Raw genomic sequence first — 26,754 nt, 5'->3', positions numbered from 1 at the left:
GTGGGTACAAGAGCGCGGCTACGCGGTGGGCGTGGCCATGTGGGTGGACTGTGGTGGGCGGAGCTCCGGAAGGGGCGGTACCCAGCTCGTCCTCAGGCCCTGAGCAGGCAGAGGAAAACGAGCTGCAGGACAGGGAAGCTGTGTTCCTGAGTGGAAAGAAGGCATTCCTGCGAGCGTGAAGACACTGCGGGTCAGGTGAGCGTCCGTTTGTTGTGGGGCCGAGTTCCTCCTCAGACACAGGGTGCCGGCTGCTCTGGGCACCCTACCTACCCTCCAGGAGTTCGCTTGCAGCAGGCATGGGCTGCTTCCCTCAGATCCTCAGCTGACTGAACAGCGTAAACCAAGGTTTAGTACTTTCTCTTCAGTAATGAGCTGGTTTGAGTTATTTTCCATGCTGCACCTCTGTATTGTATGACAAGCCAGCCAGCAGGGCTACCTGCCCTTAGTCAGTGGTTGTTACCGTATTATGATTGGATACGTAAGGTATTATTGGTCTACTTACAGCCAGTGCAATCGCTGTGAACTCCAAGACAGGCATCGCAAACTGTCACATTCAGAGCCCGTGTCTTGCGAAAGGACCAGTGCAAAGTCAAAATGCAGAGTCCTGTTCAAAACGAAAGAGACAACTAGCTGGGTACGGTGGGAACTCCCAGAACTGGAGAGTCTGAGCAAGGAGGATTGTCAGGCCAGCCTAGGCTACATGGTGAGACCCTGACTCAAAAAATGTTTTTCCCGCCGGGCGTTGGTGGCGCACGCCTTTAATCCCAGCACTTGGGAGGCAGAGGCAGGAGGATCTCTGTGAGTTCGAGACCAGCCTGGTCTACAAGAGCTAGTTCCAGGACAGGCTCCAAAACCACAGAGAAACCCTGTCTCAAAAAAAAAAAAATGTTTTTCCCCTAAATAAATAAAAAATAGAATTATTAGCACAAGTTTTACCATCTTTCCTTATGTGTGTACTGCCAGTGCATAAGAACTTAATGAGCAGCTGGGCGGTGGTGGCGCACGCCTTTAATTCCAGCGTTTGGGAGGCAGAGGCAGGCAGATCTCTGTGAGTTCGAGACCAGCCTGGTCTACAAGAGGTAGCTCCAGGACAGGCTCCAAAGCTACAGAGAAACCCTGTCTCGAAAAAAAAAAAAAAAGAAAAGAAAAGAAAAGAAAGAAAAGAAAAAGAATTTAATGAGCAGCCTGGTGGTAGTGGTGGACAACGCCTTTATCCCAGCACTCGGGAGGCAGACTCTATGAGGCCAGGCCAAGCAGGTCTACAGAGTAAGTTCCACGGTGCCAGGGCTACATAGAGAGACCCTGTCTTGAAAAACCAAAAAAGAAAAAAAAAGAAAAAAAAAAAAAGAACTTAATGAGCAGAATTGTTGGGACGTTGACCAGAGAAGACTGCTCAGACATGGGTATAAACCAATAGAAAGCCTTTATTAGCCGACTGGCAGCCACACTGGGTGTTCAGGATCCCAGTGTAAAACTGAACCAGAGTGAGCTTTTAAGCAGAAAAATCATATCCTCGTTGGCATACTTAGGTAACATGAACAGTTAGCCAAGCAGAAAACTGAGCCAGGGTGAGCTTTTAAGCACAAAAATTTATGTCCTGGTTGGCATACTTAGGTAACATGAACAGTTAGCCAAGCGGAACTACGGAAGCTAAAGAGCAAGGTTAGTACATTTAGAAGCTGTCCCAGAACTATGAACTTTGATCCACAGTTTTGATGGATTGGGCCTTTGTTTTAGTCTTGGCAGGTGCTGTCTATGTTCTGAGTTTTACAGCCTGAATGGCACTTCCATCATGAAGTCAGTTGTGCTCAGGGCCTACTAAGGTCAAGGGACCCTGGTAAAGAATCACTGCAGTTTGGAGTTCTGCTTCATAACTTGTACCAGTTATGAATTGTTACCGTAGCTGTGGAACAATGTACCAAACTAACTCACTTGCCTTCCTTTTACTTCCTGATCCCTACACATTTTGCCTGTAGTCTGGAATTTGTAGAATTGACTCTCTGTGGACTCCCAACCATGGCAATCTACCAGGATTAAGTTCTAATGGGACATTAAAAACACCTTATTAGGCCAGGTAGCGGTGGTGGTGGCACACACCTTTATTCCTAGCACTCCAGAGGCGGAGTCAGGCCAGCCTCTGAGTTCGAGGCCAGCCTGATGCACAGAACAAGTTCCAGGACAGCAAGGGTTACACAGAGAAACACTGTTGTCTTGGAAAAAAACAAAACAAAACAAAAAAAACCCTACCTTATCCAGTGGGTGGCCAGATGTGGCAAGCATACCTTGGCCCTGCTCATGCTTCACTAGCCTGTGAGTTTCCAAACACAGTTCAGATGTTAAATTGTTGGCCTAGAGGTAGAGCTGTCTTGCCTAGCATGCATGGTCCTGAGTTCAATCCCTGGCACCATCAAAAACAAACAAACAAAACAAACAATCAAAACAAGACAGAAAACACAAGCCACCTGTATGTGTAGTTTTTGATACACATAGATCTATATGAATACGGGGTCCTGTGTGACTGACTGTACAATTTGCACAGCTGTGAAGCCAGACGTGTGCTTGAATCTTACCAGTCAGGTATATCATAAATGCTTACTGATGAACTAATAGAGCACCCATTGTGCAAGATACTTGGAAGAGAGAAGAAATCCAGTCTGGGAGGAAGATGAAGCTTAAACGTGACCAGTTCTAGTAGGTGCTGCAGGGTCACTCTAAACACATACTTCCTTTTATCGGATGAAGGGACCACTTCTTCACTGCTGACTCAGCACACCGGATTCACGGGGCTGCTGTTGTTTGACAGAGGCCTCTCTACGTAGCCCTGACTGTCCTTTGCATATTTGTGTCTGTTTACTGTGAAGTGCTCTTGCTGTGTATTCTGGGAAATATAAGTTATATTGGTTAGGGTATTTGTAAACTAAAGTAAAAATTTGACTTTCAGAATCTAATCATTCTATAGGTTTCCATTTCAATTGGTAACTAAAATTGTCTCTTATTAAAATGATAAAGGAATAATTCAAATGTAAAAAGAAATGAAATTTGACAGCATATCCTATAACATAATTTTGTAGCTTCAAGGGAAAAAAATAAACAAACTCCTGTTTCTTGATACTGAGATCTACTTTAGAATAAAATTTGTTCTCCATTTAGAAATACTAATAAGGGTAGTCAGACCAGCAAGCTGGCAGGTGGGTAAAGGAACTTACCATCAGGACTGACTGTCCGACTTCAGTCCCCAGCATCCACGTGTTGGAGAGGGAACCAAGTTCTGTAAGTCGTCCTGTGGTCTCCACAGGTGTACTCTGGTGTACACGTACACACACACACACACACACACACACACACACAAATAAACAAGTGTAATATTAAAACAACTTAAGTCTAAGACAACTTTTAGTTTGAATGTCAAATAAGAAAGTAGGAAACATGATCTATCATGTGTTCTATACAGATATAACAGTGTAGACTCCTGTAAACTGTACGTACGTACACACATGCACACATACAGTAAACCATTTGTTTGTAATCTTTATACATATCTTTAGTTTCAAGACCATATTCTTAGACCCTGCATTAGAAAAGCCCAGGTTTGAGCTGAGTATAGCACTCAGTGGGAGAGCGCTTTCCTGGCATGCCTGAGGCCCTGCTTCCATCTCAGTACTGAACACAGAAATGAAAGAGAACAGATTCAAGTAGTGTTGGGTTGGGATATAGCATAAAACACCGCCAGGAAGGAAGAAGGAAAAGGGAGGGAGGGAGGGAGGGAGGGAAGAAAATAGAAAAACTAAAAGGAAGAAGAGGGAAAGGACGGCAGAAAAGAGGTCCCCCTGCTCCTGCTCACATGGAATGGACACACGATGTTTGGGGCTCTGAGGGAAGCTTGGGGCACTTTGCCCTCCTTACATAAGTGAACCTCTGTGGCCTTTGCCTTCAACTAGTAATTGAACTCTACTACTCATTTCCAGAACCCCGGGACTCTTCCTGCTGGTGCCCTGTGCACTCTCGTGATAGTTAACAATAGCTGCTGTGTCTGAGCGACCTTGCTGAGAAGAAAGGAAATGGCTTGTACTGAGTTTTCCTTTCATGTGCCAAGTCTGGAGGAGCTTGCTGAAGGTAAAAATGATGTTAACCTTGGGATTTTAAGGACTGTTCCAGGAGACAAAACCAAAAGATCCCTGATAAATATGTATATATATATGTAGCTAATTACCTGTCTGTATCTTAGTGAAGTGGTACTTTTGATACAGAAATTTTCATTTTAGTATCTGTTCAGTATTCATTTTTTTAAAATTTCAAAATTCTGTCTTTCGAAAAATAAAAGAAACTTTTGTAAGTTTTTATGCTGTGTTATTTGTAAGCGTTTATACTTTCTAGCACATCTTGATCTTAAAATAGAAGTTATTTAATTTCAAGATCCTTAGCAGCACATAAAACTGCACATAGGGGCTGGAGAGATGGCTCAGAGGGTAAGAGCACCGGCTGCTCTTCCAGAGGTCCTGAGTTCAATTCCCAGCAACTACATGGTGACTCACACCATCTGTAATGAGGCATGGTGCCTTCCATGCCAGTAGTACGTTGTATGCTTAATAAATAAATAAATCTTTTTTAAAAATGCACATAGTACCTTAAAGGCCAGTCCTCTCTGCATATTAACATGTATGCATAGAGTCTTAAATTTTTTGAAAGATAATTATACACAAATTTAAAATTCATTTTGTTCCCAACCCTAGTGCTAGTTCCTTTTCTGCTTATTCTCCTAGAAGTAATCATCACATCACATTTATAGCGATCCTGTGGCTATCTGCTTTGTGCAATGAAAATTAGCAGAGGGGCCGTGCAGTGGTGGCACACACCTTTAATCCCAGCACCTGGGACACAGAGGCAGGTGGATCTCTGTGAGTTTGAGGCCAGCCTGGTCTACAAGAGCTAGTTCCAGGACAGACTCCAAAGCTACAGAGAAACCCTGTCTGGAAAAAAACAAAAAACAAACAAACAAACAAACAAAAAGATAGCAGAGAGTGGTGCAATACTGACAATATTCTTTAAATATATCGTCTGCTAGGGTGGGAGAGATGAGTCAGTAGTTAAGAGCACTGACTAAACTCAGGAGACCAGAGTTCTGTTCCTAGAACTCACGTGGCTCACAATTGTCTGTAATTGTCAGTTCTATGGGATTCAGTGCCCTCTTCTGGCCTTCTTCGGCCGCAGACACAGAGATGGTGCACACACATACACATGCAGGCAAAGCACTCCCACAATAAAAGTAAATCATGAAAACGAAACATATGATCTACTATTGAGTATTGCTCATAGTCCCGAATATACTTTGCCTGCCTCCTGATTCACAGGTTGTTAATTCACTTCCTTAAATTTGCCTATGGCTGTTTCTTATGTTTTGTGTACCTTGTTCCAAGAAGAATTTAAGGAAGTTCCCCCAATGTAAACTAGAGAAGAAAAAAGATGGATGAGTGCACAAAATGAAGCCCACCAGGTTTGCATTGAAATTACATTCAAACCTTTGGTGTTTCAGCATCTGCCCTTTCCCTGATGTGTTAGGTTCCATTCCGTGGTAGCTTCTGTCTCTGTAACCAACCCTTACTTCTCTCAGCATGCTATCTGGTAGTTATCATGTGTTCTTTTTTTTTTTTTTTTTTTTTTTTTTTTTGGTTTCTCGAGACAGAGTTTCTCTGTGGCTTTGGATCCTGTCCTGGAACTAGCTCTGTAGACCAGGCTGGTCTCAAACTCACAGAGATCCGCCTGCCTCTGCCTCCCGGGTGCTGGGATTAAAGGCGTGCGCCACCATCGCCCGGCTCTATCATGTGTTCTTGAAGAGACTGAATCAAACATGTACCTGCTTTTTGCTTTTTTTAGTGCTTTTTTCTTATATTTTTGATCCTTAAAAATATATCGCTCGGGGGCTGGAGAGATGGCTCAGCAGTTAAGAGCATTGCCTGCTCTTCCAAAGGTCCTGAGTTCAATTCCCGGCAACCACATGGTGGCTCACAACCATCTGGATTGAGGTCTGGTGCCCTCTTCTGGCCTGCAGACATACACACAGACAGAATATTGTATACATAATAAATAAATAAATAAATATTAAAAAAAAATATATCGCTCATGGGGCAGATGAGATGGCTCAGTGGGTAAAGGCGTTTGCACCTCAAGGGTGACAGCCTGAATTCCACCCCTGGGACCAGCTCAGTGGAAGAAGAGAACCAGCTCCCACGGGTTGTCCTCTAATCCCTACGTGCACCTCAGCACGCATGAGCTTGCTTGCTTGTGTGCATGCATGCGAGTGCACGTGCACATGTCCTATAAATAAACAAAACACATGTGTTTCTGTTAAACAGACCTGCACTGTAGCGGTCCTCCTTCCTAGCCACGGAAGAACCTGTTCTGGTCTGCAAAACTGTAGCTGTTCTTTGGTTTGGTTTGGTTTTATCTTTTCTTTCCTTCTTAGTCCATGTCTGACTGTGCGACTGGCCCCTTCTTTTCCTGCTCTTTCATCCCTCTTGCTCCTAGATCTTCTATTTATTCTCTCTGCCTGCCAGCCATGCCTGTCCTTTTTCCTGCCCTGCTACTGGCCGTTCAGCTCTTTATTAGACTATCAGAGGTTTTAGAAAGGCAGAGTTAAACAATGCATCATAAAAGAACATGACACATCTTTGCATCATTAAAACAAATTTTCCACAGCATAAACAAACATAACTCATCTTAAAATAATATTCCACACACAGAGCTCTCGCTCATTTAATTGGTATCAGAGTCTGATTTTCACAAGTATCATTCTTGGCTGGTAAGGTGCTGTGGGCCGCCAGGTTATTAGACATACTTTTATAAATTATTATTAAAATATCTCTTGAGCAGAGTCAGGAAGATCTCTGAGTTTGAGGCCAGCCTGGTCTATGTAATGAGTTCCAGGACAGCCAGGGCTATGTAGTAAGACCCCTATCTCAAAAAACCAAGTAAAATAAAGTAAAGTTCTAGAAGAAAAAAGCACTGGAATGTTAAGGCACTGTGCTTTTCTACACTGTATTATGGCATAATACACCTACAATAAGGAATAGCGTTTGCAGAATGTGAGCACATGTTCTTAGGTATGGTGGTTTGAGTATGTATGGCCCCCACAGACTCGTGTGTTTGAATGCTTGTCACTATTAGGAGATGTGGCCTTGCTGGAGGAAGTGTGTCACCACTGGGGCGGGCTTTGAGGTCTCAGAAGCTCAAGCCAGTTCCCTGCCTGGTGCCTGCGGATTCATAGGTAGAACTCTCAGCTCCTTCTCCAGCACCATGTCTATCTGCACGCTGCCATTAAATGTTTTATGAGTTGCTGTGGTCATGGTGTCTCTTCACAGAAACAAAACCCTAACTACATAACTGCCATTCAAGTCGAAATCTATATTCGGCATCCTAGCAGGCACCCTCACAGACCTTCCGGTCAGCCCTTCTGTCCAGAGGTGACCGTTGTTCATCACCCTCGAAGCCTGTGTTTGAAACAAACTGAAGTCATGCAGTCTCTACTCTTGTCTGGCCTCTTTGGCTTGGGGTCTTGTGTGTTGTTTTTATCTGTGGCACAGTGGCTGTACCTGATCCATTGCTGCCTCAGCTGCCCACTGTGCCTCCACAGCTGCCCATGCCTCCTTGCTGCTAGCGTGGCCTCGAGGCCCGAGGCCAGAGGTAGCCTCTGCCTCCCGCTGCCCCCTCTCAACCATCACACAGGGTGGCAAGTGTTGTTTTAACTAAGTCTCTATCTTTTTTCTTTTTTTTTTCCAATAAAGACTCAGGAGCCAGATGCTGGGGTGCAAACCTGCTCATTCAGAGGGGCAGAGAAATCAGCCGGCTCCTTCCTCCTTCAGAAAGAGACTTTTCTCCCGGCCTGACTGAAACAGAACTCCTCCTACCAGTTGTCCCTCCCTGCTACCTCCTGACTTCCCCTCACTCTCTGTGGTTACCTCTTGTCACCTGGTTGCTTGCTCTGCCTCTTGACGTATGGTTAATTTTCTTTAAGTAATGCAATCTTGGGGTTCACAGTGTGATAAATACCCCACAACACTTGTCTGTAACTCCACTAAATATGTCGCTTGAGATTTCATTAGATTTTTTGAGATTTCCTCCTTGAGGGAAGCTAGCCCTTGCCTGTGTGCAGTCTGTTTCTTTTCTGTCATCTTAGTTTCTGTTCTGTGGCTGTGAAAAGACACCATGACAAGACATGAAAACCTATCCTTCCCATTATAAAAAAGAGGGGCAGACCCAGGGCTTAGTGAAGGCACCAAGGCAACTCCTACAAAGGAGAACATTTAACTGGGGCTTGCTTACAGGTTTAGAGTTAGTCCATGATCTTCCCTAGGGGGAAACCGACAGGCATGGTGCTGGGGCAGTGGTGGAGAGCTTAAATCCTGATGCCCAGGCAGGAGAGGGAGAGAGAGAAGGAGAGGGAGAGAGACGGAGTCCTGCAAGGCCACACCTTTGGATCCTTCTCAAACAGTTCCATTCCCTGCTAACTAAGCATTCAAATTTATAAGCCTCTGGGGGCCATTCTTCTATAAAGCACCATAGCAAGATCAGTGGATGTGGGTATTTGTATGTCATAGAGTCCATTATATCTTCCAATCATGTCAGAGTCTGATTTTCTTCTTCAGTAAGATCATTCCTCCGCTGGGGGTACAGGTCAGCGGTAGGCCATGTAGTTTCTGCTGAAGCCCTGGGTCCATCCCTCTTTTGGTTTTTGTTTGTTTTGTTTTGTTTTTGGTTATTTATGACAGGTTTCTCTGTGTAGCTCTGGCTGTCCAGAACTCACTCTGTAGACCAAGCTAACAGAGATGTGCCTGCCTCTGCCTCCCTAGTACTGGGACTAAAGATGTGTGCCACCCCTCCAGCCCATCCCTCCTTTTTATAGTGTGAGTTTGGACTGTGAGTCTAAAAGAGAAACTTTGGAGGAAGATTTAGTATACAGTGGCCAAATTTTTGCCTAACACTAGATAATGCCTTTGCGTGTCTTTTATTAGTTTTGCAGAAGGGGCTGAAGGACAACTTTGCTGATGTCCAGGTCTCCGTGGTTGACTGCCCAGATTTAACAAAGGAGCCATTTGCCTTTCCTGTAAAAGGTGCGTAGTCTTAAAAATACGGTTTTGGTCGTCAGTCATACTCTTTTTCAGAAGCCGATACTATTTTCCTCTAAGCTGTTATTACAACTTTCAGGCTCATTTTGGTTTAATTTCTGTGGGTCAGATTTCACTGTGTGCTCTCGTGAGAGAGTAGGCTTTTTGTTGTTGTTGTTTTGTTTTGTTTTTTGTTTTTCGAGACAGGGTTTCTCTGTGGCTTTGGAGCCTGTCCTGGAACTAGCTCTGTAGACCAGGCTGGTCTCGAACTCACAGAGATCTGCCTGCCTCTGCCTCCCGAGTGCTGGAATTAAAGGCGTGCGCCACCATCGCCCGGCCTGAGAGTAGGCTTTAGGTGTGTTCATTAGTTATGGAATATGCTCAGTAGGGCAAGATTTGAAAGCACAGAATTTTGTTTTTAACTTCCCAAATGATTTACAAAAATTTCCTTTAGAGTACTAGAGAGATGGCTCGGAGGTTAAGAACATTGGCTGCTCTTCCAGAGGTCCTGAGTTCAATTCCCAGCCACCACAGGGTCACTCACAACCATAATGAGATCTGGCATGCAGGCAGAACACTGTATACATAATAAATAAATCCTAACAGCGAAAAAAAATTCCTTTAATTTTTGGTTGTTTTATTTATTCAAGCTCAGAAAATATCTGAGGCAAGAGGCCTATATTTGGGGACTGGAAAGATGGCTCAGCAGTTAAAAGTGCTTTCTTTTGTTTTGGCTTTTTGAGACAGGGTTTCCCTGTATAGCTTTGGAGCCTATCCTGGTACTCATTTTGTAGACCAGGCTGGCCTCATCTGCTCCCGAGTGCTGGGATTAAAGGTGTGCGCCACAGCTCCCGGCAGTTAAAAGCACTTTTGCTCTTTCAGAGGACTCACTTGGTTCCCAGCACCCACATCAGGTGGCTCAAGCTGCCTCTAACTCCAGCTCCAGAGGACCTAAGGCCCTCTTCTAGACTCCGAAGGGGTTTGTATTCTTGAGCCAGTATCCTCACACATGCACACATCATATTCATAATTTAAAATTAAATAAGCCTCTTTTTAGGGCTTATGTTTGGTTCATCCTTTAAATGCCTAGACCCCTTCAAGAAGTTTGCCAGGTTTGAAGTGAGAAGACAAAGGAGTGAATATGGGCTGAGTAAACCAGTCTCAGTGTGACAGACTGGATAGACTATGGCAGCCAGCAGCACGCCAAGGTAAGTGCCGGCTCCAGCTTATCAGTGAGGAACTGGAGAGGCTCAGGAAACTCAGAATCAGTCATAATGGAGACCAAACGCAGGTGTGTTTCGAAAGTCTAATCTCCTTCATTATGCCCTCTGGTGATGAGAAAATAAAGGTTAGTGCATTTTCTGTTTCTTTTATTATGTTAATTGACATACTTGGTTAAAAAGTAATCTGCTTGGAATTCTTAGATGCTGATCCTGCCTATGAATTCTCTTTCCTGGACTTAGCCCCATAATGTACCACTGCCTTAGATACATTGAATAGGAAAGGTCAGTCTCATGTTGAGAGGAGTCTGCCAGGTTAAACAGTTTTTGATTGTGAATAGACCAGATGGCAGTCTCTCTGAGCACCTTGAAACCGTTAGATACCATCTTTAAAACATGTATGTGTATTAGCGCTGTGTCTGCAGATATGAATGTGCACCTCGTGCATACCTGGTGCCTATGGAGGCCAGAATAGGACACTGGATCCTCTGAGACTGGACTTCCAGACTGGAGATGGTTGTGAGTGCTGGGCACCGAGCCCAGGTCTTCTGGAAGAGTATCCGTGCTCTTGACTGCTGAGCCATCCCTCCAGCCCCAGTGAAGTCTTGTGAACAAACAAGCTAAAATCTCCTCTCTTCCTCGCCCATGTAATCGCCCGCGGTTTCTGATTTTCATTTTCAATAGAGTATTTGTTTCTGCAGCTACCCTTCTCTGTCTAGACATCTCCTCACGATGCTTTTTCTAGGATCTTTTCCCAGCCTTCACCTATTTTGTATACTTTTTCTGAGTTTTTCATCTAATCTTGTCGTTTTACCCAGGATCTAGCACCTTTGAAATCTGTCTCAACTAGCTCTGTAGGACTTTCCAGTTGTGTGTGGTGCATCCCTGCCTGCGCTCCCTCTCCCCTATTCCCGGGACAGCTAAGAGCCCTGCCGCAGTCCTGCAGCCATCGCCGTCTCTCTCACTCAGTGCACAGTCAGTGGGTAATGTCTGCTCTCCACAGACACAGACTTTTGCATCTCATATACCAGTATTACATGTACTTCAGTTAACAATAACCTTGCTATCTCTCCTCCATGTAGCAGGCGATTACATGGACTTCAATGAACTTCTCAAGTAAAAGAGAATTTCTGATCTGCTTTGAAAAAGTGCCTTCTCCAAAATTGTGTCTCATTGCACTGTTATAGCAGTTACTAAAAATGTTGGTCGAGGGGCTGGCGAGATGGTTCAACACTAAAGGCTCTTGCTGTCAACCTGATGAGCTGAGTCCAGTCCCCAGAATCCACATGGTGGAAGGGGAAGACTCCCACAGTTGTGCTCTGACCTCCACCACCACACACATGCAAAATAAATTAATAAAGAAAAAATGGAAGTGGAGGGACTGGAGAGATGGCTCAGTGGGTAACAGCTCTTGCTGCTTAAGCATGAAAACCCAAGTTCAGATCCCAGCACCCACATGGAAACCTGAAGTAGCCATGTGTACCCTGGAGCAGACCCAGAAGCTTGCTGGGACTTCCTCCAGGTTCAGTGAAAGACTCTCAAGGAATAACGTAGAGGAAGATAGAGCAGGTCACCAGCATCCGTCTCTGGTTTCTACTTGTGGCATACATGTGCAGTGTATGCACAGAAACATCTGCATATACCATAGACACATACAGCACACGGTATATACACATACAATCAATCAATAAGTAGATAAAATGTAAGTAGAGAGCCTAGGGAGGGGCAGTTTAGTGGCAGGGTATGATTTTAGCCCTGGGTTTAAACAACAAAATACACAACTACAGACATACACACTAGAAACTCCTAGCTTCCAAATCATACTTGTTATTTGTAAAAACAACTTACAGAAAGATTTCTCAGCATGGATATAAAAAAATTCTATCAGAGCAAAATGTTTTAAAAATTTAAAAATATGGGGCTAGAAAGATGGCTCAGAGCCGGGCGGTGGTGGCGCACGCCTTTAATCCCAGCACTTGGGAGGCAGAGGCAGGCGGATCTCTGTGAGTTCGAGACCAGCCTGGTCTACAATAGCTAGTTCCAGGACAGGCTCCAAAACCACAGAGGAACCCTGTCTCGAAAAACCAAAAAAAAAAAAAAAAAAAAGATGGCTCAGAGTTTAAGAGTACTGATTGCTCTTCCAGAGATCCTGAGTTCAATTCATCTATAATGAGATTTGGTACCCTCTTCTGGCATGCAAGCATACACGGAAGGAGTGTTGTGTATATAATAAATAAATCTTTTAAAAAATTTAAAAATACAAATATGCCACAATTTTTTTTTTTAAATAAAAATGCCCTTAATGGGGAGAGTTTTTTTGTTTTTGTTTTTCGAGACAGGGTTTCTCTGTAGTTTTGGAGCCTGTCCTGGAACTAACTCTTGTAGAACAGACTGGGCTTGAACTCACAGAGATCTACCTGCCTCTGCCTCCTGAGTGCTGGGATTAAAGGCGTGCACCACAACCGTTCAGCAATTGGGGGGGGTCATTTTAAAGGGATTAGTCAAATGAATTCTAGAAACTGCCCACAAGCTGGCCCCTGCCCTCTCAATCACCAGTTGTCGATGTGCCACGCTGCCCAGCCATGCTCAGTGCTGCTGTCAGTGGTAGTTGAAACAGGCCCTAGCAGGGGCCACATGCATCTTCTCATGTCTGTTAGTTCCAACACCGAGATTCTCTTACATCTGTTCCTTAGCGTCTTCTGGAATCTTGTGCTTGAATGATATGCTTGGCTGCTTTTAAGATGGCTTGTGTTTTCTAGGCATCTGTGGGCAAACTAGAATTGCAGAAGTAGGAGGTGTGCCTTACTTAATGCCTCTTGTCAACAAGGAAAAAGTAAGTATGCGTTGATCCTTTGTATTCACGGACTGCAGGAACTGGGTTGGCTCCTGTTTGTCACTAAGGCCACTGGCGAGTGTGGCAGGCAGGCGAGGAAGCAGTGGATTGTTGTAAAACATAAATCAGGAGAACGTTATAGTACAACTTCAATAACTTTTTCCTTTTTATAGGTTTATGACCTAAATGAGATTGCAAAAGAAATAAAGCTGCCTGGAGCTTTTATCCTTGGAGCAGGGGCAGGCCCATTTCAAACGCTCGGGTTCAATTCTGAGGTCAGTATGTGAATAGCAATGTTAGTTTGTTCATGGACATTTGAGTTATTCAGTGGCCTGTCAAAAGCTACTTTTAGCTGGGAGTGCTGGCTCCTATCTGTAGTTCTAGCACTTAAGAGGCTGAGGCAGGGGGACTGTGGAAGTTCAAGGCCATCATAGGCTACATAGTGGATTCCAAGCCAGTCTGGGTTACAGTGGAAGAATCTGTCTCAAAGGAAAAACAAAACAAAACCATTCACCTTCTTTTTGAGTGAGTTGTAAGTAGTTGGTGACTCTCCAGGTTTGGGCCAGGTGGACACTCCAGTTGATCCGGTGCCAATGAAGCAACTGTCTTTACTTCCGATTTTTTTAGGGAACAGGTTAACCCCCAAAGAGGGGTGTGTGTGTGTGTCTGTCCATTCATTCATTCATTCATTCATTCATTCATTTATTTATTTATTTATTTATTTATCTGAGGCTGAATCAGGCTATGGAGTCCAGACTGGCCTCAAACTCACAGGCCTTTTTCTCCACCTGTCCAGTTCTGGGACTGCCATGTCCACTGCACACCTAGTGATTTTATTCTCACATATATTAGGATCCTCACTTCTCTGCAAATCCTTGTTGTCATATAAAAGCAGCTCTGGATTCAAAGAGAAATAATGGGGAATAGCTCCATGTTAAAAATCAAATATTAAGAAACTATCAGAATGAACAAAGACTATTTAGAAAAGTTAGTGGCTAGTACTGGTGGCTTGACACTAGTGTGTGCCGTGCATACCACATATGGTGTATCGTAACATGCTTTGTGCCATTTGTACTAACGTCAGCATTGCTACATGTGCCTTATGATAGCAAGCTACCACTGTTTGTTTGTATCTCATGTGATGAGACCAAGCTGCCATTCCCTTTGAACCTCATCAGACAGAGTGACTGTTCAAAATCACAGAACCTCTCGTGCAGTTCCCAGTGTTCAAGATAGAAAAAAAAAAAAGGAGTTAAAGCCTACAATTAGACATCTTGAGCCATGCATCAATGGCTCAAGCCTGTAATCCTAATAATTTGAGAGGCTGAGAAAATACTACAAATTTGAGATCAACCTGATCTGCATAGCCAGCCAGGGCCACAGAACATGGCCCTATCTCAAAATATAAATATTTAATAAATAAAAAGGCATTTTGCCAGATGTCATGCCAGACACAGTAATACCAGAATTGAGGCCTGAGGATTGTTCCTAAGTTTGTGCCTCCCATGCCAGCTTAGCCTTCAGAGCGAGTTACTGGGTACGTAGCAAGAGTTGTCTCCAAAAAAGAAATCTGGTAAACATTTTATAAAACCAGGCATGGAGAAGTGGCTCGGAAGTTAGTGGCTGCTCTTCCAGAGGACCCAAGTTCAGTTCCAAGCCCCACATGGCAGCTCACAACCATCTGTAAGTCCAGTTCCAGGGGTCCAGTGCTGCCTTCTGACCTCTGTGACCACCAGATATGATACACATGTGTGCGGCCAAAACATTTATACACATAAAATAAATGAAAATTCAAGCTGGTCTGTGGTGGTGCACGCTTTAATCCCAGCACTTGGGAAGCAGAGGCAGGGGGATCTCTGTGAGTTCAAGGCCAGCCTAGTCTACAAATGAGTTCCAGAACAGGATCTAAAGCTACAGAGAAACCCTGTTTCAAAAAATAAAAATAAATAAATAAATAATTAAAAAAAAAAAACGAAAACAAAAACAAAGTGAGTTATGGGACAGCCAGGACTGTTATACAGAGAAATCTTGTCTCGGAAAAAAAGAAAAAAAAAATAAAAAATAAACCATTTTATAAGATGTTTGTGTTAGATTTCCACAGCCGTGACAAAATAAGGATCATTAAAAGGAAACATTTGTTTGGGTTCATGGTTTCAGAAGTTTCTATCCATGACTGATTTTCCCAACTGCTCTGACCCTTTTGGGAGCTAGACTATAGCATAGTGAGGAAGATATAGTTAAACAAACTTCTCACTGTATTGCCGCTGGGCAGCAGAGTGGGGGAGGGGGGCAAAGCTTCCCCAGCCATGAATCCCACAGAGGGATTAGTCTGTTCCTGTGACACAAAGGAGTGATTGTGTTGTTGTGTGATTATAATTTGAAATAAGGGCAGGGAATATAGGCCGGTGGTAGAGCCCTGTTCTAGCACAAACAAAGCCTGGCTTCAATCTCCAGCACCTCAAAAATATGTGAATATATTGAGAGAGAGACCTGGAATAAAATTTGTTAGAATCTGAAAGAAAACATTTCATTCATTAATACAGTAAAATTGACATTTTTTTTTCCAGTTCATGCCAATAGTTCATACAGCAAGTGAACATTGCCACCCTGTGAACGGAAGTTACTTTGCCCGCGTTAACCCTGCAGACGGAAAGTGCCTGCTGGAGAAGTACAGCCGCAAACATCACGACTTTGGATGCGCACTGCTGGCTAATCTTTTTGCCAGTGAGGGCAAACCTGGCAAGGTGATTATGCCCATCACAACACTATTCTTTGTCTTGTCAGCTAAAAATTTGAGCTTTTATTGCCCCAATATAATTCTCCCCAGAAAATCAGATGTGCCAGTGCCAAAACTTTTCTTTTCTTTTTTTTTTTTGTTTTTTGTTTTTTGTTTTTCGAAACAAGGTTTCTCTGTGGCTTTGGAGCCTGTCCTGGAACTAGCTCTATAGACCAGGCTGGTCTCGAACTCCCAGAGATCCACCTGCCTCTGCCTCCCGAGTGCTGGGATTAAAGGCGTGCGCCACCATCGCCCGGCTAAATGCCAAAAGTTTTATACAGCTTAATTAATTAAATAAAAATTTCAGAACAGTACAGGGAGAGACAAAATCTTTTTTTTTTTTTTTTTTTGGTTTTTCGAGATAGGGTTTCTCTGTGGCTTTGGAGCCTATCCTGGAACTAGCTCTGTAGACCAGGCTGGTCTCGAACTCACAGAGATCCACCTGCCTCTGCCTCCCGAGTGCTGGGATTAAAGGCGTGCGCCACCATCACCCGGCGTTCGGCTATTTTTTAAAACCAAAGTTCAGAATATTACTTAGTGACGAGGATGCTTTTCTGAGTAGTGGAATAAGATACTAACCCAGTGTGTTGCTACCTGTGTGAAACATTGAAGCATATCTATGTAAGGTAGCAAATAGGCATTTGTTTCAGAAGAGCCCACATTGTACTCAAAGTGGTGGTAACAAAAACAAGAAAACGATGGGAATGAATGCCTGCTTGATTTTAGTATTAGCCTCTGTGAGGACTTAGATCTTGAGAGAGGAACCACTTCAGCTGCTTGAGAAATGAAATAGAATCTAAAATGATATGGAAAAACCTCCTCCAGAATGTTACAGGAAGTGAGGCTTTGTAAATATGTCTACATGTCTTCAGCCCCCATTACCAGAGATGAATCCGGTTAAGCCCAGTAATCTTCTCCAGGTAAAGTTCCCCAGTAAACTTTCCCCAGGTCTCCAGAGTTCAGCACAGGACTCAGTTGAGGAACTCATGAATAAGATGAATAAATCACACACATGGCTGGGTGTGATTTAAATAAGACTCACAGCACTGAGATACCTCGCCTCTAATCTGTGCTGGGCAGACAGGAATGCTGACCTGGCGGCAGTGGGTTTCGTAGTGGTACACTGAGGTAGTTATCTACACAGAATTTTACAGTTTGTGCAGTGATGTGCACCATTTCACCCTCTGCAGGTCATCAAGGTGCAAGCCAAGAGAAGAACAGGAGAGCTTAACTTTGTGACTTGCATGAGGCAGATTCTGGAGAGGCACTACGGAAACAAGCCCGTGGGGATGGGAGGCACCTTCATCGTGCAGAAGGGGAAAGTCAAGGCCCACATCATGGTGAGGACTCTGCGCCTGCCTGCCTAGACATACAGCTTCTCACGGTTTGCGGGGAAGGGAGAGTATCACTGTATAATTCAGGCTAGTCTCAAACTTACTAAATAGACTCTATAGGCTTTGCCTCAGCCTCCAGAGTGCGACGATTACAGATAGATGCCACCATTCACGGTAAAGTTTTTAATTTTCTTTTTCTTTCTTTTTTTTTTTCTTTTTGGTTTTTTGAGACAGGGTTTCTCTGTAGCTTTGGAGCCTGTTCTGGAACTAGCTCTTGTAGCCCAAGCTGGCCTCAAACTCACAGAGATCCGCCTGCCTCTTCCTCCCGAGTGTTGGGATTAAAGTCGTGCGCCCACCACCACCCGGCAAAATATTTAATTTTCACATGGCCCAATAAACCATGATCAACCCCAATCATAGGAATTTTCCCCTGTGGTCTTTGCTCCATTGAAGGTAATTTACATATGGTGCAGAGGTCACCTTCGTCCCTTTGCGTGTGTGTCCAGTTTTCCCATTGGCTGACGCTTGGCATTCTTGTTCAAAAATCATTCACCCAGGACGGGGAAATGAGTTGGTGGTTAAGATCACTTGCTGCTCCTCAAGAGGACCTAGGGTCAGTTCCCATCCCTCACATAGTGACTCACAACCTTCATTAACCCTAGTTCCGGGGGATCTGATGCCATCTTTGGGATCATGCAGGCAGAACATGAAAACACATAAAAAGAAAAATACCTGTTTAAAATGAAAAAATGATTTGCCCCCACTCTACCCCACCCCATGCAAGACTTTGTTTCTGGCTTCTCCATTCTGCTGCGTTGGTCTGCCTGTGTTCTGGTTAGTTTTTTTGTCAGTTTGACATAGGTTAGTTACCCAGGAAGAGAGAACCTCAACTGAGGAACTGCTTCCATTAGACTGGCCTGTGAGCAGCTCTGTGGGGTATTTTCTCAAGTAATGCTTGATATGGGAGGGTCCGGCTCACTATGGGCAGGGTGATATAAAAGAGTAGGCCTTAGCCAAGTGGTAGGAGCCTTTAATCCAGCACCCGGGAGGCAGAGGCAGGAGGATCTCTGTGAGTTTGAGGCCAGCCTGGTCTACAGAGTGAGTTCCAGGACAGGCTCCAAAGCCACAGAGAAACCCTGTCTCGAACCGCCCCCCCCCACCAACCCTGAGAACAAACAATATAAAACCAGGCCTAGCAGGCCCTGGAGGGCAAACCAGTAAGCAGTGCTCCTCCATGGTCTCTGCTTCAGTTCCTGCTCCCAGGTTCCTGCCTGGAGTTGCTGCCCTGACTTGCCTTCATGATGAACTTTAAACTGTAAAATGAAATAATCCTTTCTTGTCAAGGTCTTTAGTTGTGGGTTTTTTTTCACAGCATTGGAAAGTAACAGGTAGAACATGCCTATCTGTGCACCTGGCACCCTCTTAACTACAGTAGCCTTGTACATTTAAACGCTAAGAAGTGAAAACTTCTCACTTCTTTATAGAATTATTTTTAAAATTTCACTGATACTGAAAATTTAGGTGGATTTTTCCACTTAAAAAGAAATCATTTAAGTAGCACTTGTTTGGTGGTGCACATCTTTAATCCCAGGACTTGGGCAGGTGGACCTTTGTGAGTTCCAGGTCAGCCAGAGACACATTGTGAGACCAACATTTATTTATTTATTTATTTATTTATTTATTTATTTATTTATTTATTTTTGGTTTTTCGAGACAGGCTTTCTCTGTGATTTTGGAGCCTGTCCTGGAACTAGCTCTTGTAGACCAGGCTGGCCTCGAACTCACAGAGATCCGCCTGCCTCTGCCTCCCAAGTGCTGGGATTAAAGGCGTGCGCCACCACTGCCCGGCTCCAGCATTTTTTTTTAAAAGATGTATTTATTTATTATGTACACCTTCATGTACACCTGCAGGCCAGAAGAGGGCATCAGATCCCATTACAGATGGCTGTGAGTCACCATGCAGTTGCTGGGAATTGAACTCAGGACCTCTGGAAGAACAGTCATTGCCCTTAACCTCTGAGCCACCTCTCTAGCCCAAGAGACCAACATTTAAATAGCAATTACATTGATTTTCTCTGTTTTTTGCCATGTTGGTGATGCAAACCCAGGGCCTCACAGTCATCCCTAGCAATGATGAGTTTTGTTCCTGGGTTTTGCTTTTATGGGTGGGGGTGGAGTTCTAGGGATTTAAAGCCAAGGCCTTACACCCATGAGGCAAGGACTGTAGTGCTAAGGCACCCTCAACCCTGGACCAAGTTCTTAGTCTTCGTGAGTACTGACAGCTCTGTCTTCAGTCATCTCTGCCTTCCCTAAACACAGTGCATTCTTTCAGTCCGGTTTCTCTGTGTTTATTACTGTGTGTGATGTATGTGTGAATGCAGGGGCCCACGTGTGGAGATCAGAGGACAGCTTACTGAGGCTTGTTCTCAGGGTGAGCCTCCTGCTCTGGAAGCCTGGTGACAGAAGGAGAAACAAGCTCTGTGTAGCTGTCATCGACCTCCATGCTGACTCTGCGACACACCCCCATCATGTGCACATACATTAACTGTTATGGTTTTTGTCTCTTTAAGAGGCAAGCCATGCCCACTCCTGGCTACCCCTGCTCCCCTCTCCCCGCCATCTTGGATCTCTTACTGTCCCTTCCTGGGGTGCGCTTGCTTTCCTCTCTCTGCTTCCCCTCTTCTTTGTCTCTTTCTCCTCTTCTTTTCTTTATTTCTCTTTCCTCTAAGTAATAAATATCCAATTCTATTCTGTACGATGTGTCTATGTGCCTTCTATCCGCCACCTGCTCGCACCCACCAGCCCGCTGGGGACTGGCTGGCTCTGTGGGCCTGTCTACTGCCACCAGGGACCCGCCAGCATTTCCCACCACCAGCTGCTCAGAACTCGCCGGCATTTTTAAAATTAACAATCTCTTCTTAAATAGAAAATAGTTTTTTTTCTTCCATTGCAAGTTTCAGGGATCATGTTCAGTTCACCATGCTTCCATGGCAAGGACTTTACCTGCGGAAGCAAACTGCTGGCCCCACTAACTTCTTTCAGCAGTTTGGATAGTTTCCTCTGTGTCCTCTCACCTCATTTAAGTGTATTATGAGGTATCTTATTCTCTTTAATGCCTCTGCCGACTTGTAGCACCTGTTTCTCCATCCACCCACTTGCTGTTCCTGGCAGCAGTTATGAGGCTGTAGCTCGGTGGAGAGGCCTTGACTAGTATGTGCAAGGCTCTAGGTTTGATCCCTACCACTGGAAAAAAAAAAATTCAAGACTAGGGTGGAAGGATTGGAAAGGGAGAGCCAAATAGCTCCATGATAGAATGCTTGCCTACAAGGCGGGAGGTCCAGGTTTCAACCCCAGAACTGTAGAAGAAAAATATTAGAATGGAGAGGCTGGGGCCATGGCTCAGCAGTACAGTACTTGGATAAAGTGTCAACAGGTCTCCAGGTTCAATTCCCAGTATCACAAAAAATAAAATGAAATTAAAATCACACATTAAATGGAAAACATATACAACTGAAGAAAAGTAAAAGGAGCTAGTAATTGCCTCATTCCTTCAATAACTTAGGAATAAGTTTTAGCTTGTACAAATTGGTTGACTATCCATAAAACTGGGGTATGTAGGGCTAGAGAGATGGCCCAGTGGTTAAGAGCACTGACTGCTCTTCCAGAGGTCCTGAGTTCAATTCCCAGCAACCACATGGTGGCTCACAGCCATCTATAATGAGACCTGGTGCCCCCTTCTGGCTTGCAGGCACACATGGAAGGAATGCTGTACACATAATAAATAAATATTTAAAAAAAAATTAAAAAAAAAACCAAAAAAACCCAAAAAAACTGGGGTATGTAATTAATGCCAAAACCAGTCAGTGAGATGTATAAAATTGACAATGAGATCATACTTTAAACATTTTTAATTCTCATTTAATATTCAGTGTGTTTTCCTGTTTAACCATTTTTTGTTTTGCAGCCAGCAGAGTTTTCTTCCTGCCCACTGAACTCGGATGAAGCAGTCAATAACTGGCTACATTTTTATGAGATGACAGCTCCTTTGGTTTGCCTGCCAGTCTTTGTCTCCAAAGATCCGGTGAGCCTTCACCTGCCATTTAGTGATTTATTTGTTTGTTTTTGTTATTGTTTTACCTGCCATTTGTTTGTTGTGTGTGTGAACAGGCATTTTAAATCACACAGAAGTTGTTCTATTAAATAATAAAAGATCTGGGTGTGGTGGAACACGGCTTTAATCCCAGAACTTCCTAGGCTCTCTGTGAGATCCAGGCCATCCCAGGCTATATACTGAGACCCTGTCTCAAAAGCAAATAAATAATAATAATAAAAGTACAAGATTTGGGTGTCTTACCATAGTGTTTGGTGCTCATCATATTCTAATGCTACAGGCTGGAAAAAAGTGCTATCAGCTAATTCAAAGAAAGTGTCTGGGCCGGGCGGTGGTGGCGCACGCCTTTAATCCCAGCACTTGGGAGGCAGAGGTAGGCGGATCTCTGTGAGTTCGAGACCAGCCTGGTCTACAAGAGCTAGTTCCAGGACAGGCTCCAAAACCACAGAGAAACCCTGTCTCGAAAAACCAAAAAAAAAAAAAAAAAAAAAAGAAAGTGTCTGCCAAAGTGGTGATGGGTAGGCCTTTGGAACCAGTGACTGTTAGTTAAGATTTTATCTATACAATACTGCAAAATGATCAGTTAAAAGATTACCAATGACAACATTTTGTAGTAGCAGAAAGATCGTCATTGAGTCACTGAGCAGAATGCCACATAGGTATGAGTGAAAGCCAGAGCATTTAAGCTCTCAGAGGCAGAGATATTAAGCTATATGGTAATTTTGTAAAGAAAAAAAAACTAAGCCGGGCAGTGGTTGCACACACCTTTAATCCCAGCACTCGGGAGGCAGAGGCAGACGGATCTCTGTGAGTTCGAGACCAGCCTGGTCTACAAGAGCCAGTTCCAGGACAGGCTCCAAAAGCTACAGAGAAACCCTGACTCAAAAAAGAAAAAGAAAAAAACTAAACTTTATTACTTTTATGTGTATGGATGTTTTGCCTACAAGTATGTCTGTGTATTACGTGTGTGCTTGGTGTCCCTGGAGGCCATAAAAGGGTGTCAGGTTCCCTGGGACTGGAATTCCGGGTGGTTCCAGTTGTCGTGTGCGCGCTGAGAACTGCACCTGGTCCTCTGGAAGAGCAGCCGGTGCTCTTACTGCTGCTCTTCTTCCCAGTCCCCTGATTGTTAATTTTTAAATAAGCAGTTTGCAGAACAGTGTAGAAAGCTACAGTCTGAATAAAAACATTAAAGTCTTCCCAGAACATACAGGAAGTTGCTTATATCTGCTGCCTTGAGGAAAGGAAAGGCAGAAAAAGAGAGAAGTTACATTTCAGTGACTGTTACTGGCTGTACCCTCTTGCATCCTTGCCTCCTTGGGTTTTCTTATCATGCGATTCCATTGCTTACTTAAACACTAGTCAGCTGGAGATGTAGCTCAGTGATAGAGTCCTCACCTGGCATGCATGAGGCTCTGGATTCAAGCACCAGAACTACAAAAAATTTAATTGCAGGCTTAGTGACAGATCCCATGATCTGTCCTTCAGGAAATACAGGTAGGAAGATTGGGAGTTCAAAGCTAGTCTCAGCCGTGTAGTAAGTTCCTGACTCAAGGAAACAAAAATAATTTTAAAAAACTTGTAAAAAGTAATAAAAGGCTTCTCCTCTTTAAATACATTAGAATCAAAATAACTTGGCTCCGTACTAACAGACTGTCTGTTGTCCTAGGGGCTTGATTTGCGACTGGAGCACACGCACTTCTTCAGCCATCACGGAGAAGGCGGACATTACCACTATGACACTACCCCGGACACGGTGGAGTATCTTGGCTACTTCTCACCTGCCCAGCTCCTCTACCGCATTGACCAGCCCAAAGAGACCCACACGTTTGGGAGAGACTAAAGCAACTGATGCTTATTTAGATGGAGAAATGATTATCTAAATTTAAATCACTAACTCCTAACTCAGGAACTGATACTAATTCAATAAATCCAGTAGAGGGCCTGGAAGAGAGTTTTTCCCTATCAAGCAAAGCTCTAGCTTAATCCCTAGCACGGAAGAAAAACCATAAGTGATTTCACTATGTCAACACTATTTCTATGGCATCTGAACTGCAAGGATATGGATACATGATACTTATACTGCTTTGCATCTCCATGTGAAGGAGATTATTGGGAACACAGGTACATAATTAGGCATACCTCTTGCCTTCTCCTTAAACTGGAACCTTATGCCAGGCCCCCAACATGGACTTAACAAGATGGTTGGGGGGCGGGGAGGATAGGAATCCAGAGATCTGTTTGTTCCTCTTCCCAGTGTGATTACATTCAAGAAATCTTATTTTAATCCCAGCACTCGGGAGGCAGAGGCAGGCGGATCTCTGTGAGTTCGAGACCAGCCTGGTCTACAAGAGCTAGTTCCAGGACAGGCTCCAAAACCACAGAGAAACCCTGTCTCGAAAAACCAAAAAAAAAAAAAAAAAAAAGAAATCTTTTTATGCTTTTCAAAACAATGACACTATTGCTGTGTGATAGTCGTTAATGTGTGCTGACGGAGCCTAGAAAGTTCCTTGCTTTTATATTATAAAACCTGTGATCATTAGCCAGAAATCCACTCTCCAACCTTGAAAATCGACACCCAGTGTGGGTGGAGGAACTCCTTAGAATCAAGCCATAAATGTTCTGATTGTTTACTTTGTAATGCACATGTCTTGTGAGTATAAATCCCCAAATTATTTAATAGACATGATTTTGAGGCAAAACTAAATAAAATCATTTAATATATTGTTTCTTCTTACTATCTTACCTCCACAAAACAATACTACAGTTCTTTTTAAAATGTGTATGTGTATGCTACATGTGTGCATGTCCTTGTGTTTAGGTGCATGTGGAGGTCAGGGGTTATATCTAGTATCTTTGATTTCTCTCTACCTTAATTATTGAGGCTGGCTGAACCCAAAGGTTGCTGACTGAGCTAGACGAATTAGTCAGAGCAATCTTGTCTTCACCTCCTGAGCACCGGGATTACAATGCGCTGCCACATCCACCTGGCTTTTTAGTGTGGGTTCTGGGGATCCAAAGTCCAGTCTTCACACTCATGCAGCAGGGGCTTTGTCCACTTTATCTCCACAGCCCAGTGTTAGTTTTCTTTCATTTCGCTTCCCCTGCCCTCTGGAGCTGAGTGGGGGTGTTAATTCACCATTGTATAGCACAGGGCCAAAGTGAACATACAGTAAATATTTGTTCACTAGGTGGATTATGCCAGACATGTCACTAGATCCTGCAAATATGTTTAGTTGAAAAAAACCAAACAAATGTGATGTGATTAATATATGATCAATATGTGAAGAAAATACAGCAGGGCTGGAATGTAAAGAGAATGCTATTTCCTTGTGGGGTTCCATGCTGAGAGAATAGATTCACTTCCTTAATTTAGTTCAAATAATCAAGACTAAGGAAATCACACACCAGTGAAGTGTAATCCTGATGTGATGAAGGTTTCTAGCCAGATGAGGCCTGTCTGGAAAAAAAAAGGCCTCACAGAACAGGGCAAGACTGGCTTTACTGGCTCCTGCATGAGCTTTTGAGTTTCCCACAGGTATCAAAGGAGCATGGGTGCTCTTGTCAAAACGCAGGGCAGGAGGGAAAGTGGAGACAGTACGACTTAAAGACTGTCAGCAGTTGTCGTGGAGAGACAAACCATGCAGCTCTTACATAGGGGAACATTCAACTGGGGCCAGTTTGCCGCCCAGAGGTTTAGTTCATTATTGTCAATGGCTGGAAGCATGGCAGAGTGCACGAAGATGTGGCGCTGGAGAGGGGCTGGAGTTCTACATCTGAATCCTCAGGCAGCTGCAGGAAGAAAGAGGGAGCCACTGGGCATGGCTTGAGCTTCTGAAATCTCAAAACCCACTCCCTGTGACACACTTCCTCCAACAAGGCCACACCTCCAATCATGGCTCTCCCTGCCGTGCACCGTGCATGTGGAGGCTTAAATACCCTGCAGTCAATGGCCAAGAGGTGAAAATCCCATCCTCTGATCCTCTAGGCTAGGCTCAGCTTCTAGTAACTTCAATTAGAAGGCTCTAGCAGGGAAGAGCAGCTGAAGGCCAGGACTCAATTAGTCCCAACATCTCCCCATGTGTGTCTGGAGATCATTCTCATTCAAAGCACACAGCAGTCAAGCATCAAAAGGAGAATTGGGAGCTGGAAAGATGGCTCAGAAGTGCTTGCTGCTCTTCCAGAGGACCTGAGTTCATTCCCTACCACCCATATCAGGCAGCCCCCAACTGACTAACTCCAGCTCCAGGGATTCCAGTGCCATCTTTTGATCTCCATGGACACCTGTACATGCACTCAGGGACACACACACACACACACACACCCTGTGCTGCAACTGGACTGCCACAGAGTTGAGTTTAACCAGGAAGAACTGATACTCGTCAGCATTGCCCTGGCTGAGTGCTCTCTGCTCTGCCTGGACGGGAACCCGGGGTGGGCAGGCTTGTTAACCGCTGGTGTCCAGCAGCTTGCGAGTGCTGGCAGTCGGGTGCGGTAGGGGCACTGTCAAATGGCACTCTCTAGGGCTTCCACTTTCCCTTTTCTTTATGAATGCCCTGACCACTCTAGGACCTTGACAGCATCTTCAGGCGTCAGTGCCAGTCACATCCAAACTTGACCGAGCTTGTGCACGTATATCCAAAAATGCTAAGACTAAACCTTAATTACAAATATAATACAATTGCTGTTTGTTTAACCAATCGTATTTGAGATGACCTAACTGTCCCTGAAACTCCCCTTTGCTGTGCTTAAAAGGACCCTGCATACTCCTCCCTGTCCCTTGCCATCTTGTGCAGGCGAACGGCCCCGCACATGCTGTGATATTAATAAACGCTCTTTGCTCTTAAATACTACTTGAGTCTGGGATCTTCCTTCAGCGTTTCTCGGACCCTACAAAGTCACTTAGAGGAGACACCTTTTGGGTGTGTCTGTAAGGGTGTTCCCAGAGAGGTTGAATTTGGAAGTGATAACCTACCCGGCTGGGTGGTGGTGGCGCACGCCTTTAATCCCGGCACTCGGATTAAATCCGAGGCAGGCGGACTTCTGTGAGTTCGAGGCTAGCCTGGTCTACAAGAGCGAGTTCCAGGACAGGCTCCAAAAGCTACAGAGAAACCCTGTCTCGAAAAAAAAAAAAAGAAAGGAAAGAAAAGAAAGTAAGTAAGTAGGGCGGATCCAAGGACTAGTGATCTAGAATGAATCAATGGGGGGGGGGGTTATAAACTCGTGTTTAAAAAAAAAAAAAAATCAACCCACCCCGCCCCGCCTTCCCCGCAGCAGCCGCGTCTCCGTCAACCGGAAGCTCCCGGCTCCGCCGTGAGTCACACCGGAAGTGTCCGGGCATCTGTCCCTCTAAGTCTGCTCAGAGTGTTCCCCCCGACGCGGCGC

General features: G+C 44.4%; 1 protein-coding gene across 2 annotated transcripts; it reads left to right on the top strand.

Annotated features, from left to right (window-relative positions):
- The first annotated feature begins 57 nt into the window (after nt 1-57).
- Nucleotides 58-24,087, top strand: C4H11orf54 (chromosome 4 C11orf54 homolog). 2 transcript variants are annotated; one of them, XM_057768728.1, is made up of 9 exons: nt 58-195; nt 3,966-4,113; nt 9,006-9,104; nt 13,078-13,151; nt 13,325-13,426; nt 15,719-15,895; nt 17,118-17,267; nt 21,226-21,342; nt 23,039-24,087. In XM_057768728.1, exons 2-9 carry the CDS (start codon nt 4,059-4,061, stop codon nt 23,210-23,212), a joined length of 948 nt encoding a protein of 315 aa, XP_057624711.1. In that variant the 5' UTR covers nt 58-195; nt 3,966-4,058; the 3' UTR covers nt 23,213-24,087. The 2 variants fall into 2 exon arrangements, with proteins under 2 accessions (XP_057624711.1, XP_057624712.1); XM_057768729.1 differs by lacking the exons at nt 58-195; nt 13,078-13,151 and having other exon boundaries at nt 4,097-4,113.
- Nucleotides 24,088-26,754: the final 2,667 nt, after the last annotated feature.

The sequence above is a fragment of the Chionomys nivalis genome, chromosome 4, assembly GCF_950005125.1.
Source record: "Chionomys nivalis chromosome 4, mChiNiv1.1, whole genome shotgun sequence".
In the NCBI taxonomy this organism is placed as follows: Eukaryota; Metazoa; Chordata; class Mammalia; order Rodentia; family Cricetidae; genus Chionomys; species Chionomys nivalis.
The sequence above is the reverse complement of the archived record's forward strand: the minus strand, read 5'-3'. Positions and strand labels throughout refer to the sequence as shown.

Excerpts from the sequence above, each read along its gene's own strand:
- C4H11orf54 (XM_057768728.1), top strand. The coding sequence starts at position 4,059 with ATGGCTTGTACTGAGTTTTCCTTTCATGTGCCAAGTCTGGAGGAGCTT. Across the intron at positions 13,152-13,324 it reads CTCTTGTCAACAAGGAAAAA|GTTTATGACCTAAATGAGAT; the intron begins GTAAGTATGCGT and ends TCCTTTTTATAG. Across the intron at positions 15,896-17,117 it reads GTGAGGGCAAACCTGGCAAG|GTCATCAAGGTGCAAGCCAA; the intron begins GTGATTATGCCC and ends CACCCTCTGCAG.